At 44.5% G+C, this 20909-nt stretch overlaps 1 protein-coding gene across 1 annotated transcript in view; it reads left to right on the top strand.

Moving 5' to 3' along the window:
• The window catches only part of LOC144325933 (paralemmin-1-like), a 109303-nt gene that overhangs the window by 43643 nt on the left and 44751 nt on the right, over positions 1–20909 (top strand). The window contains exon 3 of the mRNA XM_077920969.1: positions 14385–14515. Coding sequence (XP_077777095.1) covers positions 14385–14515 — 131 coding nt within the window. The remainder of the gene's footprint in view (positions 1–14384; positions 14516–20909) is intronic.

Raw genomic sequence — 20909 nt, forward strand, 5'->3', positions numbered from 1 at the left:
CACACGAAAGCTCATACCTAGAACTAACTTAGTTGGTCTTTAAGGTGCTACTGGAAGGAATTTTTTTTGTTTTGACTATGGCAGACCAACACGGCTACCCATCTGTAATTGTTATTTATATTGGAAGATATGGGCAAGGCGAGGGCTAACTTGACTGAAGCCACTTACCAGGTTCCCGGCAAATACAATAATCAAATGAGAGGCTTCCTGAGCTTTGGTTTAGTCTCTGCACTACAGTAAACCTAAGTCAAATTTCATGCCATAAACAAAACCTGGAATCTGTTGCAGTGCCAGAGTTTGGGTAATGCTGCACACTAACTTGTTTCCATACATTTGATGTGTCTGCAGTACTATACCCCACTGAACTCTAAGGGACTCTAAGCCTCACTGAACTCTATGGGACTTACTTCTATGTAATACGGCATTGCAAATCTCCATCGGGCCATTCTGTATTTTACTGGACGCCTTTGTTGTTGCTCTCCCCCAACCCCACTTTTTTTTTTAAACTAAGCATAATGAATTTGTCTGGGTAATTGATTATAGCCTAAGCAAATACTCCATCAGTGTCACTACAGCCCTCCTGGTGGCATATATTGGCTGCTGTGCTATCAGGAAATAACATGATTGCATTTCCATGGTGCAACAGGAGTTGCCATTTCACTCAGACCACTCTGAGATCCAGAAAAATATTTTTCTCCTCTTTCTTTTGAGCTTTCGTTTCATAAGGCAAAGGACAAGTTTCCCACTATTTCTACAGTCAAAGGTGACATTTCAGCAAATTTCAGAGGAGGAGGCAAAACTAGTTGCAAATGTGGTGCCTCCACTAATGCCGCTCCTCGGAATTTGGACAACTAATGGCTGCCATTTTGCCCTCCCAGGATTCCTTAGGGTGAAAGCAGGAAGGATTTCCCTCACTCTGATTGGCTTCACAGTGATGCTCTGTGACACAGCCTTACTGTGAAGCCAAACTGCAAGGAACGCTTTCTGCTCTCAGTCAGGGGAATTCTGGGAAATGGGAAAGTGGGAAACTGCCACCTGCCAAGACCCTGAAAAGGCAGCAGAAGTTATAATGAAAGTAAGCCAGAGTCAGGAAACTATTTGCCCCACCTAAATACCCCAAGTTTTGATTAAAAGTTCTTTCAACAGAATCTTTGGCTGGGAATAGATGAGAAATCCGTTCACATTCCAATGTGAAGTTGCCCAGTTACCGCTTTCCAAACCAATACATGCCCTGAAACACAGCTAGCTTTTGAAAGCTGCACTTCTCTGAATAGTATAATGTCATACCCCAACCCCCCAAAAAATACATACAAAGAAAGTTTATATTCGAATCAGTGTTTGAAATTCCCCATTTTGCTATTGGCATGGGTCCAGTTGTGACCATGCAGAGATTTCTGGGCCCCAGGTTGGCATCTCCATCGAACCAGCTGAAAGGTGTTCATATTATGGTCCTCCACTACCGAACGAATCATGGACCCCTTGCTGGGCATCTTAGTCCTCCATCATCACTTCAAAGAAAATAAGTGCAGGGATGAGTACAGATCTATTTGACTGTGCTGCACCATTTCCACAGGCCACCCAAATAGAACTCAGTTGAAAAACCTCTGCCTTAGTCCATTGTTAATACCATTTCCATTTCCACTGTGTGTTTCCTTCTCACATGCTGGGACAAGTCAATTGTTGTAAGAGCAAGCTGCAGTCAGGCAGTGTAGTTGAGATCATAGGACTGTAGTGTTGGAAGGGACCCGAAGGCTCACCTAATCCAACCCCCATTCTGTTGTTGCGAGTGCAACCTAGGTTTAAGGTACTATTTGGTGCTTAGCTTATATATCTGTTCAGAAGTAAACCATACTGAGCTTAATAGGGCATACTTCCAGGGGGGGTATAGCTCAGTGGAGAGCATTTGACTGCATACTTCCAGGTAAGTGTGCATTGCAATCTTCCACTCCTGAGTTGCCCATCACCCCTGCAACACATCATCCCTGATAATTGGCCATGCTGGCTGAAGTTGACATTTGTAACATCTGTATGTATAGGATTGCACCAAGGGGACGCAGGTGGCGTTGTGGTCTAAACTGAGGTCAGCGGATCGAATCCCTGCGACAGGGTGAGCTCCCGTTGCTCTGTCCCAGCTCCTGCCAACCTAGCAGTTTGAAAGGACATCAAAGTACAAGTACAGTGGTACCTCGCAAGACGAACGCCTCGCAAGACGGAAAACCCGCTAGACGAAAGGGTTTTCCGTTTTGGAGGCGCTTCGCAAAACGAATTTCCCTATGGGCTTGCTTCGCAAGACGACAGCCCATAGGGAAATCTCCGGGACAGCGGGGAAGCGCAGCGCGTCTTCCCCGCTGTCCTCGGACCTCCTCCGAAGCCTGGCGGCGGGGCGGGGACACCTCCTCTCACCGCCGCCGGGCTTCGGAACGATGCCCCGATGCTGGGCGGCGGGGCGGGAACCTCTGCCCCCGCCGCCCGGCATCGGAACGATGCCCCGATGCCGGGCGGCGGGGCGGGAACGCCTCCCCCCGCCGCCCGGCATCGGAACGAGGTCCTGGACCTCTTCTGAAGGCAGGCGGGGGCAAAAGTCTTTGTCCCCCCTGCCTGCCTTCCCAGGGGCTTTTAAGAAGTCCTCCGCTGTCCCGGGCGATTTTAAAATGCCGCCCGCCAGCATTTTAAGATCGCCCCGGACAGCGGAGACGTCCTCTGCTGTCCCGGGGTTTTTTAAAATGCTGGGGGTGGGAAGAAAGGCCCTTGTCCCCCCCCCCAGCCTTCAGAAGAGGTCGGGGGACAGACTGTCCCCAGACCTGGTCTGAAGGCGGTTTCCCTAGGAACGCATTAATTGATTTTCAATGCATTCCTATGGGAAACCGTGCATCGCAAGACGAAAAACTCGCAAGACGAAGAGACTTGCGGAACGAATTAATTTCGTCTTGCGAGGCACCACTGTAGATGAAAAGGGACTGCTGTGGCAGGAAGGTAATTGGCGTTTCCATGCACTCTGGTTTCCATCACGGTGTTCCATTGTACCAGAAGTGGTTTAGTCAGGCTGGCCACATGACCCAGACTCAGCCTGAAAGCAAGATGAGCATCGCAACCCCATAGTCGCCTTTGACTGGACTTAACCATCCAGGGGTCCTTTACCTTTTTACCTTTATAGGATTGCACCAGTATGAGTGCAGTGAACATTTTGAAAACATCATTTCCCCCTTTTTTAGTATTTCTCCATATAGATGTAGTTTTGACGCTGTAGGGCAAACTCTGCTCCGGAGGGTCCTATGGCTATAATTTCTGGGTTGAATGAGGAGTGTTTATCCCTAAATTGTAGTAGTATTTCAGCAGCAGTTAATTTTGCACTGGGATGCTATTGCATATTTTTCATAGGTTTGATTAAATAAATCTGATACATTAATGAGGGTTTTGAATACTTGAGTGAGTGTTTGAGGGCAGATAGACAGCAGCAACTCAAAGCTTCTGTGCTGGGTTACCTGGAGTTCTGAACAGTTCACACCCACCTTCAATTGGATACATAGCAATTATCCTTTTTTTGTTGTTCAGTTAGTTTTACTCCTCTTAATTACCTACAAAAGGCTATGGTGTAAAGGAGCATCTCCGAGGTGAGTTTGATTATTTGAAGAGGATCCTAATAACACTGTGCTGGAAAATTTCTTATTGCTGTAGAGCGTTCTTAAATTAATGAGAAAAGAAATTGCATTTGAAAATTATCAAAAGCAAGGGGGGGATTTTAGAAAAAATGGCATGGGTGAAGTGTATGGCACTTACCTTACTTTCTAAGGATTTTGTGAGTGTTCGTTATTTCACTCCACAAATAATTTATCTTATTTTTTGTATTCTGTAGCCTTTCTGGGTGCCCACGCTTCCTGAAACCTTATTATATCCTCAGCCGAGCTTTCCATTCAGCCCAGGAAGGCAGTGGCATGGCCTGGATAGACTCAGAAGGGAACCGGCTGGGGAACCCCCAAGAAAAGAAGGTTCAGGGTTCAGGGATTGGTGGTGGGAAAACGATGACAGGTCAGAAGGAGAAGAGGGAGAAGACTGGGAGCTGGGAGCTGAAGAGATAACCGGGTTTAGTGAGCCGGGAGCATCTGTCGCAGAGAGAAATCTAGAGGCAGAAGCTGAAGCAGAAGAGGAGGGAGGCCAAGAAGCAGAGATGAGTCTGGCTGGTGAAGAGGCACAGGCGTCTCCCACTCCTGCTGTGACAAACTCCCCTCCCTGCTGTTCTTCCAGAACCAGGAGAGGCGTGAAAAGGGCAGAGGAGAGGTTAGCTTCATAAAGCCACAGTCTCAGGTTGCTTGGAGGGAAACCCTGAAGAGGAAGGGACTTAGGCAACTGTGATGAGGCAGGGACCTTCAGTCTCAGCAAGTGCTTCATGTGGCCAAGACCTACCAGAGATGAATTGCTGAGCTTATTAGGACTCCTATGCAGATCCTGTTTTTGCTTACAAAGAGTGAACTCCACTTGATCAGTGTGATTTACTGCTGGCTGCTTGCTCCTCTTATTGCATTTTTTAAAGTGAAGTGTTTTTACTTTTAAACAAATCCATGTGGAACTATTTTTAATAGGTAAAAGGAAGGGCCTTTCTTAAAAACAAAATCCTTGCACATATCAATTTCATAACCTCCACAGCTCCCTGCGTGACAGATAAAGGCCAAAGAAAGACCTCGTTGACTTTCTTAGATCAGGAAACACGGGCAATCAGAGATGCTGCAAAGCACAGAAGAAATATTTAATAGAAAGAAAAAAACACCCACCATACCCAGCCACTTTGCAATCAACTCACTGGGCATTTGGTGAAATTATATATTCTGAAGTGCCCTGTGAATGAGGCTAAAAATGGACCCCCTTATGTGGAGGAATAAAGCTTTCTAGAAATTGGAGGACAGGTTTTGTCATAGCAGTATTTGCTAGAAAGGCTTGGAATTTTACTATAAGTAGGATTAAATAAAGACAAGTGCATTTACTGCACTTAATAATGCAGTTGTGAAAATACTTTATTGAGTAATGGATGCAATGAAAGGGAACAAACATTTTAAGGGTTTTGTGTGTGACTGTTCTCAGCTATCTTATGAGTGGATGAAGGAGGACTCTCTCCTTTTGGGATTTCACAGAGGAGTCACCTAATTCGATCTGGACTGATCATGCATGACCTAGATTGGATCAATGGTCTACTTCAGAATCCACAGCCGGACAGATTCCATTATGAAGTGATCAGGGGGTTGTGTGCTGCTTCCATTCAGGTGGTGGGTGGATATACTGTTTCTGAAGTTTTGAAAGGGAAAAATTGAGAGGGGGAACTAAGGCAGTGTGCCATCCTCACAACACCTCTTAACTTGTAATTACTTTTAAGTATGTGTATCTGGGCAGATTTTAAAAGATTTTTTTTCATCTGCCTGGAAACTAAATGGGGAGGACTGAGTCATGCCGCCTCTGAGAACTCAAGCGGAGCAGATTTTAATGGGCCAGCCCCTCCCTAGTTGTGGCCACCATAAATGCTTCATCTTCATTTCACTAAACAATAAATCAGATAAAGGAACTTGAGTAGGGTTATTAAAGATACTTGTACACAAACATAGGAGTAAAGGAAGTTGAAGGATGATTTGGATGCTGTTTTTTGCCATTTGACAAAAATGTGTCGTGTTATTGTGCGTGTGTTTTATAGTTTGGGGTTTTTTAAACTGTGAATGGTTCCCCCCCCCTCCCTTCATCATTTTACAATCTCATGGAGCTGCCTTGAATGACTTTTGGATGAGGAAAGCTGGATATAAAGGGCAGCAGTCACCAGGGGAGTCTTTAGCGTATACGCTGCCAGGGTGCAAAGATTCGCCCAGCACCCCCAAATCATTGAGTCTGACAAGCGCCGCCATTGTGAATGACAAGCACCACTGCTGGCGCAGCGCATCTTTCGTAAATGAGCGCACAAAGTCGAAAGTCCGTTAGTGAAACAGTAGATATACATTTGGGTAATACCTACGTATATATGTATTTTGTTTTTCTAGCTTGATCAAAATCATTTATTATTTCATAACAGGTAGCTAGTTAAGAGCTTAGGTGGCTTCAGCAGCAGGCGCCGGCACCCCACAGAATTCGGTGCCCAGGTGCCCCGCACCCTTTGCACCCCCCGGGTAAAGACAGCCTTGGCAGTCACCAAATGATTGGAAGTCACCAAATGACTCCATCATTGGAAGTCTTGTACAGGAGCTTCCACTTGCTCTACAGGGCTTCCCCCACTCCTTCTGCATCCCCATGCACCCTAGGATTATCTCTGGGGGGGGTCTGGGGTACCCCCAGAATAGGGTGTGGGAGAGGAGAGCGGGATCATTCCCTCTGGCAGGCTAATATTGTTACAGACAGAACATTCATCTGAACATGAGTCTGAATTCCACCCAATTCATTTTTATTATATTCTATTTATCGTTACATTTATATCCCAGCATATCTCCAAAGAGCTTGGATGTTTACATGATTCTCCCCCTCATCCGTTTCATTCAAAAGAGGTAGGTTAGGCTGAGAGCCAAAAACTGGCCCCAGACCACCCACTGAGCTTTGTGGCTGAGCAGTGATTTGAACCCTGGCCTCCTGGGTCCCCGTCCAACACTCTAACCACTATACCACCCTGAGGGAAATGAATACATTATCTTTCTGTATCCCATCTCTCCCGTGTGCGTAAAGTGGCACAGGATGGAATACTTTACAGTAGGTAGTGGAGATGGAAACATTTGAATACAGGATTTATTGAATGTTGATTAATCTAAATAACATGAAAGTGAAGGCGTTCAAAATGAGCTAAGGGGAACAGGTTGTGTGTATGTTGAGGTATTTATATAACTGGCCCCACAACAGCCATGGAAATAACAGAAGCAGAGTTGAATCCGTCTCCTTGATGAGCTAAACTGTTTATCTGGTGCTTCTAATCTGTGCCTTTTGATTTCACCGGAGCATCATCCGTCTGTATCTGCTCATTACAGGGCCCTCCAGTTCCCGCCAGTGATTCATTACTGACGCTTCCTGTCCTAGCACTAGCCATGATAAAAAGCCTAGAATAAACTAGTGGCAAGAGACATGCACATCCCCAAAAATAGCTTGAGGTGCTCAGCCATCTCCTCCTCCCTGTTGACCTATTATGTGCTTTAAAAAGAATAGGAATGGCCCAGATTTGAGAGTGTCTCTCTGTGTGTGTGTTGTTAAGCAGTATAATTAGTAGAAGAGGATTGACAGTTGATTACCCAAGTTAGAAAAAGAATGCCAATGTGTGTATCAGGGTTAGCCCACCCGTGAGGCAAAGTGAGGCAGCTGCCTCAGGTGGCTGAATCCACAGGGGCAGGAGATTCCAGTGTAGGTCTTTAGTCTTCCCTTTTCCCTGATGTAGTTATTTACACACTCCTCCTTCCCTAGCAGGGAGGGAAGCACTATTTTGTGGTTCACCTCAGGTGCAAAAATGTCTTGGGTTAGCCCTGGCGTATATATAGCAGAATAGAACAGAAATTGTGCATCTGCCTTGGCTGGCCTGACTTATCTCTCTGACTGCAGTAGTAGTAGTAGTAGTAGTAGTAGTAGTAGTAGTACTCTGTCCATCTGACTGGGTTGCCTCAGCCCCTCTGAGTGGCTTTCAGCATATCCAATAACATAACATTAAACTTTAAAAAACCTCCCTACATAGAGCTGCCTTCAGATGTCTTCTAAAGGTAATATACTGTAGTTCAGGCATCCCCAAACTCGGCCCTCCAGCTGTTTTGGGACTACAACTCCCATCATCCTTAGCTAACAGGACCAGTGGTCAGGCATGATGGGAATTGTAGCCCCAAAACAGCTGGAGGGCCGAGTTTGGGGATGCCTGCTGTAGTTACTTATCTCCTTGACATCTAATGAGAGAGTGTTCCACAGGACGGACGCCACTACCGAGAAGGCCCTCTGCCTGGTTCCCTGTAACCTCACTTTTCGCAGTGAGGTAACCACCAGAAGGTCATCAGAGCTGGTCCTCAGTCTCTGGGCTGAACAATGAGGGTGGTGACGCTCTTTCAGGTATACAGAGTTGAGGCTGTTTAGGGCTTTAAATGTCAGCACCAACACCTTGAATTGTGCTCAAAAACGTACTGAGCCAATAAGACCTCAGCAGAGTGACTTCTAGTGATGGGCTGTAGGCTTGGTCTACAGTTGCTAATCTCCCTAGAGAAGTGAAGCAGCAACTGATAATTGAATGAAAATTTACTGCAGTCGTTTAGAATTGCCATTGGCCAATGCCTGAACAATCTTAATGCTCTGGTAGCAATAGCTAACGATATGCCTATATATTGAATGAAGGTGATTTAAAAGCTCATCAGAGAGCAACAAGGCTGCATCTGTGCAAATACAGGCCAGGCTACATTACCTTTAAATACAAACTCCTGATACATTGAAATAGATACCTTCTAATACATCTAAAAGCTGTCCAGGTCTGTGTTACAACATTTGTAACACAGTATGAAATCTGGTGGGTAGCTAAATTGCAATCTGCAATTTATGCAAGAGATGTGGATCAGGTTGTTTATGCAGGAATTTGCAAACAATGGGTTTTTATTACTTATTATTATTATTTATTAAATTTGAACACTGCCCTTCATCTGTAGATCTAAGGGCGGTTTACGTTTTCCAAGCATCTTTGGTTTCCTTTGCAGTCTCTGTAGAAATGAGTGATGTTCATAGGCGCCGACTCCATGGGGCCTGAGGGGGCTCGAGCCCCCTCAAAAAAATTTTTGGGGGGGCTCAGCCCCCCCAATAATCTCGGGCGCCCTTCCAGCAGAGCGCCGCCGCCGTCCCCCGCCTCCTCCCCACCTGCTCCCTCGCCAGCCAGCCAGCCAGCCGCGCGCCCTAGTCGGAGAGCCCCGGCCGTCCCCCGCGAGATTAGGGAATCCCCGGGGGCGGGGGCTCCTGCCTCGCTGCTTCGCAGCACCACCGCCACTGCCAAGGCACTGCCGGGGGGAATTTCCTTCCTCCTGGCCCCCGCGAGAACAGGGGAATCCCGACTGGCCACACCTCCCAGCCAGCCGATTGGCTGGCTGGGGGGGCGTGGCTTGCCCTATTTAGGGCCGGAGCCACTTTATTTGCATATTCATGAGCTTATTTATTATTCATGAGCTTTCCCGGGCCCCCCCAATATTTTTTATAAGTCCGCGTCCCTGGTGATGTTTGCACCTAAGCAGCCTTTTTTCCAATTGTAGTTTGAAATTTAGCTGGAAAGAAACCTGGGGTGACAGTATATGAGTTTATATGATATGTCTTTGTAAAATATCCCATTAGATGAGTGGTTCCCAAACTCCACCCCCCGGCAGCATAGACTGCTTGCTGAGCTGCTTAATGGTTTTTCTGCCTATTGTAGCAATTTAACATGCTGTGCTAAATGCTGTCTGATTTTTAGTTGCATTTTTTTTACGGCTTATTTTATATATTGTATTTTCCTGTCTTTGAATTCCATAGAATTCATTGTACACCTCAGGGCTTGCTTGGCCTCAGTGTACAGAAAATGTAATGGTCTGATACATAGTCTTAAACTATTCCCACTCTTTTTGTAAGCCAGTTAAAGGTCAAGGGTAAAGGGACCCCTGACCATTAGGTCCAGTCGTGGCTGACTCTGGGGTTGCGATGCTCATCTCGCTTTATTGGCCGAGGGAGCTGGCGTACAGCTTCCGGGTCATGTGGCCAGCATGACTAAGCCGCTTCTGGCGAACCAGAGCAGCACACGGAAACGCCATTTACCTTCCTGCCGGAGCGGTACCTATTTCTCTACTTGCACTTTGATGTGCTTTCAAACTGCTAGGTTGGCAGGAGCAGGGAGTGAGCAATGGGAGCTCACCCCATCACGGGAATTCAACCAATAAACCAGTTAGAGGTGGGTTAAAAAAAAACCCCAGTATATAAGTTTTTTGAAACTGTTTTTTGAAACTGTTACACAGTTTTAGAAATAATTTTAGAGGACAAAAATATATATGAATACCTTGCCTTAAGCATTTTGTTCACTGTTCCGAAAGAAAATAGTTCATAATTCAATATTTTTCAAGTTTTCCAGAAAGAAAAAAAACAAGGATTCACGAGGTCGAAAATGGGGGGATCCAATTTTTTCCTGAATTTTTTGGAGTCCCCCCCCCCCAAAAAAACCTTCATTTCTCTAGCTTGGGACCAGCACTGCTATTTAGTTTATTTAAATATTTCTAAACCACCCTTTCACGTAAAATATCTCAAGGTGGTAAGCAGACAAAAAACAAAGGATTACAATAGAAACACATCAAATTTTGTAAGATGGCTGAAAATGAGCAAGGATGACTGACCCTCTATTGGCCAGGAGTTCCACAGGGAAGGCCTGCCACACTAAGGTGTCATCCCACAAGGGGATGTGGGACCACCGAAAATTGCCACATCAGAAGGCCTTGCTGATTGAGGCAGTGCATGTAAAGAATCAGGAGGTCCTTAAAGTATGGTGGGGGCCAAGTTGTTTAGAGTTTTGTGAATTAACACAATAACTTTGAACCTGGCCCAGTCACATGTTGGTAACCAGAGCAGCTCTGGCATAAGATACTGAGCGATCTTTTATTTATTAAGCCGATTGCTCACTAACCGTCAGATAGAATTAGTTGGTATTGCACCATTGGGTAGTCTGGGCAGAACTAAAGGAATGTTCCTTGAAGGCTGGGTATTCTCTGTCATGCCTCTGGAAAGGAACACCTTTAGCTAGAGCTCATGGAAAGGGCAGATAATTCTTTGGGATCCATTTTGCAATTTGAGCTGGGAACACAGAGAGCAGTGAGTTGGCTGCAAAGCACCTTGAAGTTCAAGAGTCCCCTTTGCAAATTTGATTCAGGAACAATGGGTTTTACCTGCCTGTTGACAAGAACCGCTTGCTTCCATTATGCTCTCCTTATATCTTTGAAAATAAAACTAATACTGTCGGTCTCCACTGCTCTTCTCCAAAAGACTCTACCCACAAAATTATCAGAATTAGAATTGGGGAGTGCACAGCTGTATTAATTAATTTTTGGCTAAGGTTTAGCAGCTTCAGAAATGAACGCCCAGCTTCAGTCTTTCAGAAGCTTTGCTCCATATCGGCTTATCTGCAACCACTTAACTGTGCTTTTCCATGAACAAATACTGTATCTTTGAACATCTGGATTTGATAATCAACCTGTCAGAATGATAGCATAAGCTGGTGCATTGAGATCTCCTTGAAACAATACCTTTTTAAGGGAAAAATACATTGTTGGTGGGGGAAATGAATTCTTAGAAAAGTTCAGGATAGAAATAGTTGAGTAGAAATCTATTTTACCATTCTTTTAAAGTTGTTTGTGTTGGAAGAGGAACCAAACTACTGCCATCATACCCTTTCCCCCCCAATCTTCACTTTTAAAATAAAAAGATGAGCCAAAACTATGGCTTTTTTTTCTCCAGGACTATAATAGCAAAATTCATTGACACCTGTGTCTCAGTCTGCATCCAGATCAGCAAGCCATTGTTTTCCCTAGAGAGTCAGGGCCATACAGTCGGTTGCTGATGCCCGGGAGATTATCACTGATAGAGCAGCTCATCACTTTATTGCTCTGCCAGGAGCTACTAACAGCCAATTTAGCTTCTCAGCAATGGTTCTGTTAGATACTCTGTAAACAACAGCAGCTGGTGGGTGGACCTGGCTGGAGACCAGTCCACAAGACACAACTCAACATCTCTTTGTCAACTGTGGAGGAAGGACGAACAAGAACCCTTCAGCATGACAACATTCTTGTGCTGATTTGATCTTTTTTGAAAGGCTTTTCTAAGCAGGTAGATTCCTTCCATCTATCTGCACAACCTAGTTCTGCTCTTTCAGCATGGTCTGTTTTAGAAACTCTTGTTAGTGCCTTTTCAGATAATGGCTTGCCTTTAATACAAAGATGACCTGCCATGAGCAGATAGCATCTTGCCCTTACTTAGGGACGGGGAAGAAAACCAGTGGAGTTTCATTTTAATGCAAACCTTCAAAGTTGGCACTTTCCAGAACGATACGCAAACAGAAACAAAGCTATCCTTCGACACTCGTGTTTCCAAATTTTGTGATACAGTTCTCCCATTTTAAAAATGCATATTTTAGGGACATATGTGCTTCAAAGTGTGTATGTGTGTGTGTTAAAATAACATAAATGCAATAAATTAGGGGGGATTGCTTGCAAAACGTGTACAGTGGTACCTCGGGTTAAGAACTTAATTCGTTCTGAAGGTCCGTTCTTAACCTGAAACTGTTCTTAACCTGAAGCACCACTTTAGCTAATGGGACCACTACTGCACGATTTCTGTTCTCATCCTGAAGCAAAGTTCTTAACCCGAGGTAATATTTCTGGGTTAGCAGAGTCTGTAACCTAAAGCGTATGTAACCTGAAGCGTATGTAACCCAAGGTACCACTGTATATTGGAAGAAATACACACTAATATGCTGACAAACAGTTGCCGAAATGTGGTGAACTGAATTTAGGACTTGAATTTAGGACGCCAGAATTGCCAATTTATTCATCCATCCCCTCACTGGAGGACATGTGTTGCACAAGAACAAAGTGTTTATTCACACATGACACATCTGTCCTGTTCATGTATAAAGAGAAGCTAACTTTGACAATGAAACTCTACATGAGTGAGGAGATCTGGACATTGAACCTCTCCCGATTTTGCTTGGTCATGCTCTATCACATCAGGTTTCTTTCTTGGGTGCCATCCTGGGGGGGGGGGCCGAGGGCCCCTCCAAAATTTTCAAGGATGGGACTAGGCCTCCTCAGAATCCCACAGTGACGTGCACAAGCCATGTGGTATGTGTGTGACATGTCAGCCCGTCATGCGGCTCACTTTGGATACCTGATCCCATCCAGGCTGTGAGAAAAGTATCTGCAGCAATGGCGTATGGTGGGTGAGAAAGGGGAAAGTTTGTGTATCCTGACGGATGAACCTTTTGTTATTAAGAAACAAAATAGTGCGGAAGCCAACACTATTCCCGCTATGTAGCCAAACCGCAGCTTCCCTACCTCTCTTTGTCTATAATAATAATTTATTATTTATACTCCGCCCATCTGGCTGGGTTTCCCCAGCCACTCTGGGCAGCTCCCAACAGAATATTAATACAGTGGAACTTTGGTTCTCGAATGGCTTAGTTCACAAACAAATCGGCTCCCAAACGCCAAAAACTCAGAAGTAAGTGTTCCAGTTTTCGAACGTTTTTCAGAAGCTGACCGTCCAATGTGGTTGCCGGCTATTGTTTCCGGGGCACCTGCGCCAATCATAGCCGCGCCTTGATTTTCAAACATTTTGGGAGCTGAACGGACTTCCAGAACGGATTAAGTTTGGGAACCAAGGTTCCACTGTAATAATAAAAAAGAGATAAAACACCAAACATTAAAAACTTCCCTAAGCAGGGCTTCCTTCAGATGTCTTCTAAAAATCATATAGTTGTTTATTTCCTTGACATCTGATGAGAGGGCATTCCACAGGTAGGGCGCCACTACCAAGAAGGCCCTCTGCCTGGTTCCCTGTAGCTTCACTTCTCGCAGTTTGGGAAACACCAGAAGGCCCTCGGAGCTGGACCTCAGGCTGAGCAATGGGGGTGGAGGCGCTCTTTCAGGTATACTGTGTCTACATTCCCACTCACTCCCAATCATTTGTGGAGGTCAAGAGAACTCTCAGAACATCACACAAGGACCAAATGAACTGTTTTAAAAGTAGTACAACATTGAATTCCACCCCAGTGTAGAATTTTAATCCTTGTCCGATTGATTGCCACTTACAGCAGCAAATCAAAATTACTGCTAGTTAATAATTCAGTTGTCCTGGGACGCGGGTGGCGCTGTGGGTTAAACCACAGAGCCTAGGACTTACCGATCAGAAGGTCGGTGGTTTGAATCCCCGTGATGGGGTGAGTTCCTGTTGCTCGGTCCCTGCTCCTGCCAACCTAGCAGTTCAAAAGCACGTCAAGCGCAATTAGATAAATAGGTACCGCTCTGGCGGGAAGGTAAACGGCGTTTCCGTTTGCTGCTCTGGTTCGCCAGAAGCGGCTTAGTCATGCTGGACACATGATCCGGAAGCTGTACGCCGGCTCCCTCAGCCAATAAACGAGATGAGTGCCGCAACCCCAGAGTTGGTCACGACTGGAACTAATGTTCTGGGTCCCTTTACCCTTTAACAATTCAGTTACCTATTTACTACATAGAGTACATGTGACACCCAGGTTGAGATATGAACTGGTCCTTGAGAATGGATCCAGAGTGTTCCGTGTGTGTCATGCTGAAAGTGCTAATCCGTGTCTTCAAGAGAGCTATCAAATATTTAAGAGGAAAAGTCTCTTAATGTCTCACCGTGTGTGCTTCCCCCCCCCCCATCATCTTCCACCCTAGTCAAAAGCACTCCGTGAAAAATGGTTGCTGCAAGGAATTCCTGCCGGTTCACCAGCAGAAGAAGAAGCCAGGAAGAGGCAGTCAGAAGAGGATGAGCTGAAGGTGAAAAACCTTGAAGGAAACATCCATAGGTAGGGTCTTTTTTTTTTACATCTTTAGGCCCAAATCCTGCTTTCAAGTCATCAGGGTTTGTCTGCATGTAATGAAATACAGGGGCACAAAATTTATATTGCTGCTGATTCAATTACTTGAGCAATCAATCAAGGATTTAGCTGATTGTTCAGAAGAGGGCAGTTTGAGGTGATGAATTTAATCAGCAATCTTGCAGGTTAAAGGCACTACTGGATATCTGACACTACCTAGCTCTGGTGTGTTTGTTAACTGTAACAGGGGGCCCAAAAACAAAAGGTTGCATTTAATTGGGCTTTACTCAGTAATGAATGCAAGTTAGTCATGCCTATTAATTTCAGTGGGTCTACTCTGAATAGATCTTGCACTAGATCAGGGCTGTAGCTAGGGGGTGTTGAGGTGGGCCCCCACCAGGGGCGCAAGCTAAAAAATATGTCCATAAATATAAATATTGATTATTGCCTCATAAGAAATGGTTTCAAATAGAGGGTGAATTGAATGGGTGGAGTGGGATGGAGTTGGAAGAGAGGCAGAAAGAATAGCTAATTTGTTCTTGGCTAGGGGGCGCTATCTGGACTAGCTACAGCTCTGCACTAGATACAAAGCAGAATATTTAAGATTTCCTAACCCTGTGTGTTCTAAGATTGTCAGATGACAGCTGGCAACAATATGCCGGGGCCTTTTTGGAGTTGGCACCCTAACTGTGGGATTCACTTCCCAAGGTGGCCTATCAGGTTTGCTCTTTGGTCATGAAAGCTTTCTTGGTTGGACAGGTTTCTGTATGCATTGTCTAATTTGGTGATTGGTAATACTGCTGTGTGGTTGTTGTTGTTGTTCATCTTCCTTGGTGCTTTAAAGTTCTGGTGGTTTGTGTTCAGTTAAGTTTTTATTTCACTTCATGCACATTTGTTGTTGCTGCTTTTCAAAATTTTGTTGCTGCCCATTTTTAAAAAAGAAATGTTGAAATATAATAATCTAAATCAATTTATATGCGGTAGTAGGGAGAGGATGGCAGAAAAGTCAGTGCATGTCACTAGAAGTGTACCTTCAAACTGATTCAAGAGGTCAGTAATATTCAGATTAAACCAACCTAAACAGGCCTCCCATCATTTGCGATCTGGAATCATGAAGCTTTAAATCGAGCCCAACAATCTCTGATCTACACATGGTAGAGGTTAGGAGTGAGTGCCAATGTAAGTCAGAAGAAGCTCAAAAGGGGCTTTGCTGGCAATGAGTAGGATCTGCCGTATTTGAGGGAGAAGAGGTTGTCTTTCAAGCTCCCTCCTTTTGAACTCTTACCCCATCTCACCATTTAATAGTGGGCAGTTTCACAAGTGGTGTTAAGAATGCTCTTTGCATGTCAGGAAAGCAGGTGAGAAAGCAGAAGAGACCCATTTTCATTTATTCATTGATTCATTTTTAATCCATATATTTATATGATTTTATACAATGCCCAACTTCATATTATATAAGATCTTGATAAAAAAAAAGCCATAAAACTTATATCACTTTGCAATTGCGCTGTTGTAGAAAACATTTTGATCTAATCTGTTCTAAAGCAGCATGTCAAATGAGTGTTATGATCATGTGATGAATGTATCTACTGTCCCAATAATGGATGAATAAACTCCAAGGTTGTGCAAATCTATCAAGTTTCTCCCTTCTTTCTTTTACTGTTTCTCTTTACTCTTGTAAGCTTGGTCATTTCTGTGGTGTGCTCATATATGTTTGCTTCTCGTTCTATTAATACTGGGAACTGAATCTTTTCACAGTACCTTGTGTAGCATATTCTTGTGGCTACAGTTATATGAAAGATTGATTCTCTTTGCTGTATATATTGTTGTGTTAGTCAATGAAAAACAAAGCAAGTTCTAAATCTAGTTGCACTTTCATTATTTTCTCTATTATGCTCTCGATCTGATACTTTTTTCTTTGCTTTGTTGCACAATTAATGTCCCCTGTTTTTGTCTACCGCCTGAAAAAGAAGCACAGGGTGTGGTGATTAAAGAATAGCGCTTGTCTTTGGAATGCTCTCCCTAGGGAGGCATGTCTGGTGCCAACTTGACTATCATTTTGGCGCCAGGTAAAGTTTCCATTCCCCTGGGCATATGGGCAGCTTTAGTGACATTGTTGTTACACTAAAACCTGGATTGAGTAACTGTGGGGGGGTGTGTTTGTTTTGTTTTACAGTTGCTGCTATTGCGTATTGGATTAATGTGTTTTTACCATGTTTTGCTGTATTTAGGGTTGCCATATTTCAAAAAGTGATCATCTGGATACAAAAGTTGTTGAGATTTTCTTTTGGCCAAGTTGTTGAGATTTTTTGGGGGGGAGGGGAGGGGGCATAATTGTTGAGCTTTCTTCTGCTTCTGCTTCTGCTTTGCAAAATCTCCATGAAAATATTTTGGGTTGCCATACACCTGGCTTTTCCAAGAAATTCCACCCAAATTCCAATGGAAATCCAAGACATATGGTAGCCCTATATTTTGAAAATTGCTTTGCGGCTTTTATCATAATATATGCAATTAGATCAAATAAATCACCAGATATGGAAGTAGCTTCTGACGTTTGACAATCATTTTCGTATTTGCTATGCATTCGGATTGCAGACATGTGGAATGAGAAAAGCCACTGCTAATACAAGCAGCACTTGTGAAATAGCCAATGTGCCCTGCTTAAGAATTTATCAGTCTTCGTTCTCTCATTTTCCCATTCCACATTATTCTGCCCTATTTGTTCCCAGCCTCATCTCTTTCACCGAGAAAATAAATACATCACGGTTTTCAACCATTTCAAACCAAGGCCGAAAAACACCAGGGCTGCTGCTGCTCCTCCTCCTCCTCCTCCTCCTCCTCCTCCTCCTCCTCCTTCTTCTTCTTCTTCTTCTTCTTCTTCTTCTTCTTCTTCTTCTTCTTCTTCTTCTTCTTCTTCCCATTTCATGTTTCAATTAACATTTTCAAGGACAGCCTTCCCCTATACCAAGGATTGTCATTGTGGCGCCAACACGTACACCTTCTTCTTCTTTCTTCTTTGGCGATCACTCGTAGCCGAGTAAGATTGTCTTCCATAAACATGGTTTTAACAATGAGTTCGTAAGTGACTGGAGGCCAATTCTGGATCCACATGTCCTTCTACAGTGGGGACATTGGTTTCTGAGCGGGAGTTGATCACGGTGTGGATTTGCCAAGCGTGCCTTCCTCTTATCATGTTTCTCCCTTGCGTCCTGAGTTTGAGTGTCTTCAAAGCGTATGACACCTTTGGTAAAGGCTGTTCTCCAGCTGGAGCGCTCACAGGCCAGTGTTTCCCAGTTGTCAGTGTTTATACTACATTTTTTTAGATTTGCCTTGAGACAGTCTTTAAACCTCTTTTGTTGACCACCAGCATTACGCTTCCTATTTGTAAGTTCAGAATAGAGTAGTTGCTTTGGAAGACGATCATCAGGCATCTGCACAACATGACCAGTCTAACGAAGTTGATGTTGAAGAATCATTGCTTCAACACTGGTGATCTTTGCTTCTTCCAGTACACTGATATTAGTTCACCTGTCTTCCCAAGTGATGTCTAAAATTTTTCGGAGACACCGTTGATGCACTCTTTCGAGGAGTTGGAGATGGCGTTTATAAGTGGTCCATGTTTCACAAGCATATAGTAAGGTTGGTAGTACAATAGCTTTGTAAACAAGCATTTTGGTTTCCCTGCGAATGTCCTGGTCTTCAAACACTCTGCGCTTCAGTCGGGAGAAAGCCACACTCGCAGAGCTCAAGCAATGCTGGATTTCGGCATCAATGTTGGCCCTTGTGGAAAGATAACTGCCTAGGTAGGAGAAGTGATCGACATTTTCCAACGTTACTCCATTGAGTTAGATTTGTGGTGCTGCAGAGGGGTTATTTTGTACATGTTGGTGCACCACTTTGGTTTTTGGATGCTGAGTGGGGTCTTCGCTAGTGCCTACAAGGCTCCTTCTCCCTTCCCAAATTAGGCATGAAAGGAACGATTCTATTGAAGCCAGTAAAATTCAGTGTGTGGTTAGTTGCAGTGTGTAAGATGCCCGTGTGGTTAGTTGCAGTGTGTAAGTTCCTCTGGTATGCAGATATGCCCATTGATCCAAAAAGATTGGCAACCCCTGCCCTATGGAAGTACGGAAGCAGGCCTTCTCTGTGGTGGCACCAGTTCTCTGGAATGCCCTACCCCACCTGTTATTCAGGAAGCAAAGATATTAAATACAAATGTATTTCTTTGCTTGGGCTTCCACCAGCCACTAGCACCATACCCTTCTGTAATTTGTGGAAAGGTCCTCTGTTGCTCTGCTTGTAGTCATAAACACACCCCCCCCCAAAAAATTAAATATAGAGGATAATTTATTCCAAATTACTTCATTGTCCTGTTAATTATTCCAATAGCATGTTTTAGTGTATACAGATGACCAGTGTGTTTGTTTGGCCTGCTTCCTGATAGATAGTTTAGGCTGAGAGCGAGTGACCTGCCTACGTCAACCAGGTGAACTTTGGATTCTTAAAATTTGGAGTACAGAAGTCTAAGAAATACATGCCTGGATCATGGGGTTATTGCTGAACTCAGGTTCCTAACAAGGCATCAGGTTGGCCATAGCATCCCACCATTGGGGTAAATGAGCCCTTATTTAGTACTTTTCTCAAACTAAACTGACCCCATGCTATGAAAAGCAGGGGCAGGGGCTCATTCTCCCTGAGTGTGCATAGTGCAAAAAAATAAAAAATAAAACCAAAAAACCCCATCCGGGGCGGGCAGGCAGAGAGGACCTACAGAATACAATCAGCCTCATTCATAGCCAAGCAAGGGAAATCCACACTCTCTCTGTGATCTCATTGTTTCCATTATTCAATTGCTGCCACTTCTTATGGTGGTGAATTTGTTTGACTGCTGCTGCGTTCTACAGAGCAGTAGGCCAAATGCAACTGGCTTTGTCACTGGAAATATTTGTTAAGTGAAGTACTTGGACATGTGTCCATTTGAACGCATTTCTTACCCAAAGTGGTCAAATCCCAGAGGGTTGACATTGCAGCCTGGGACCATGTCTAGTTAAGCAGCTGGAAGTTAAAATTGTGGGGAAACAGAGACCTGCTGTGGTGGGAACTTTGGGGATAAAATCACTCATCCCCATATGCTGAGTTGAATGTGATGATGAAGGAGGAGGAGGAGGAGGAAGAGGAGGGTCTGGAAACCAAGCCTTATGAGGAACGGTTCAAGGAGCTGTTTAGCCTTGAAAAGACAAGACTGACAGGAGCTATGATAACCATCTTCAAATATCTCAAACATTGTGTCATGGAAGAGGGAGCGGGCTTGTTTTCCCCTGCTCCGGAGCGTAGGACTTGAACCAATGTTACAAGAAAGAAGATTAAACATTAAGAAGAACTTTCTGACAGTAATAATCCCTTTTAATATCTTCCAGTCCTGCTGAGAAATCCTAGTGTGCACTGGATTGTTAGGTAAAGTGCCAAATATACATCTACACAGGAGTAACTCCCATTGTACTCCATGGAATTAATATCTGAGTAAACATGGTTAAAGACCGTACTGTTAAGGAAAAGGAAAATGTGGAAAGAAGCAATGAGGCTTAGAGAGACTTCTCTATGATTTTGGTCTTGGTCTTGTTTTTAGACAAAGAGAAACTTATGTGCCACCTAGTGGCTCAACAATGCCATAAATTTCACAGTTGAGATGTGCTTATTTAAACAAAGTAACATTGGTATATATAGTTACAAACAGTGGAGCAAAAAGAGGTGTAGCCTGAATGCAGCATCCAGAATGGGATGGGAGAAAGCCACTTGCTGCCACAGAAAACCACAGAAAAAGACATCAGTTTACATCCATAATCACAGCAAATGTGTGGATGGCAGGGTTGGAAAAGGAGTAACAGCCCCTTGCATTGCCCGTTCACATGTGTGACAGCACATGAAGGGCACTTCTGTGTTCTAGTGAGGCTTACTCCTTTGCAATCTTAACATATTGTCAATGAAGCAAATACAACTGAATTATGTGGGACTAATAGTCTAGTTCCGCGGGTGGCACTGTGGGTAAAACCTCAGTGCCCAGGACTTGCTGATCGTAAGGTCGGCAGTTCGAATCCCCGCGGCGGGGTGAGCTCCCGTCATTCGGTCCCAGCTCCTGCCCACCTAGAAGTTAGAAAGCACCCCTAAGTGCAAGTAGATAAATAGGTACCGCTTTCTAGCGGGAAGGTAAATGGCGTTTCCGTGTGCTGCGCTGGTGCCGGCTCGCCAGAGCAGTTTCGTCACGCTGGCCACGTGACCCGGAAGTGTCTGCGGACAGCGCTGGCCCCCAGCCTCTTAAGTGAGATGAGCGCACAACCCTAGAGTCGGTCACGACTGGCCCGCACGGGCAGGGGTACCTTTACCTTTA

The sequence above is a fragment of the Podarcis muralis genome, chromosome 17 (genome assembly GCF_964188315.1).
Source record: "Podarcis muralis chromosome 17, rPodMur119.hap1.1, whole genome shotgun sequence".
Taxonomy (NCBI): Eukaryota; Metazoa; Chordata; class Lepidosauria; order Squamata; family Lacertidae; genus Podarcis; species Podarcis muralis.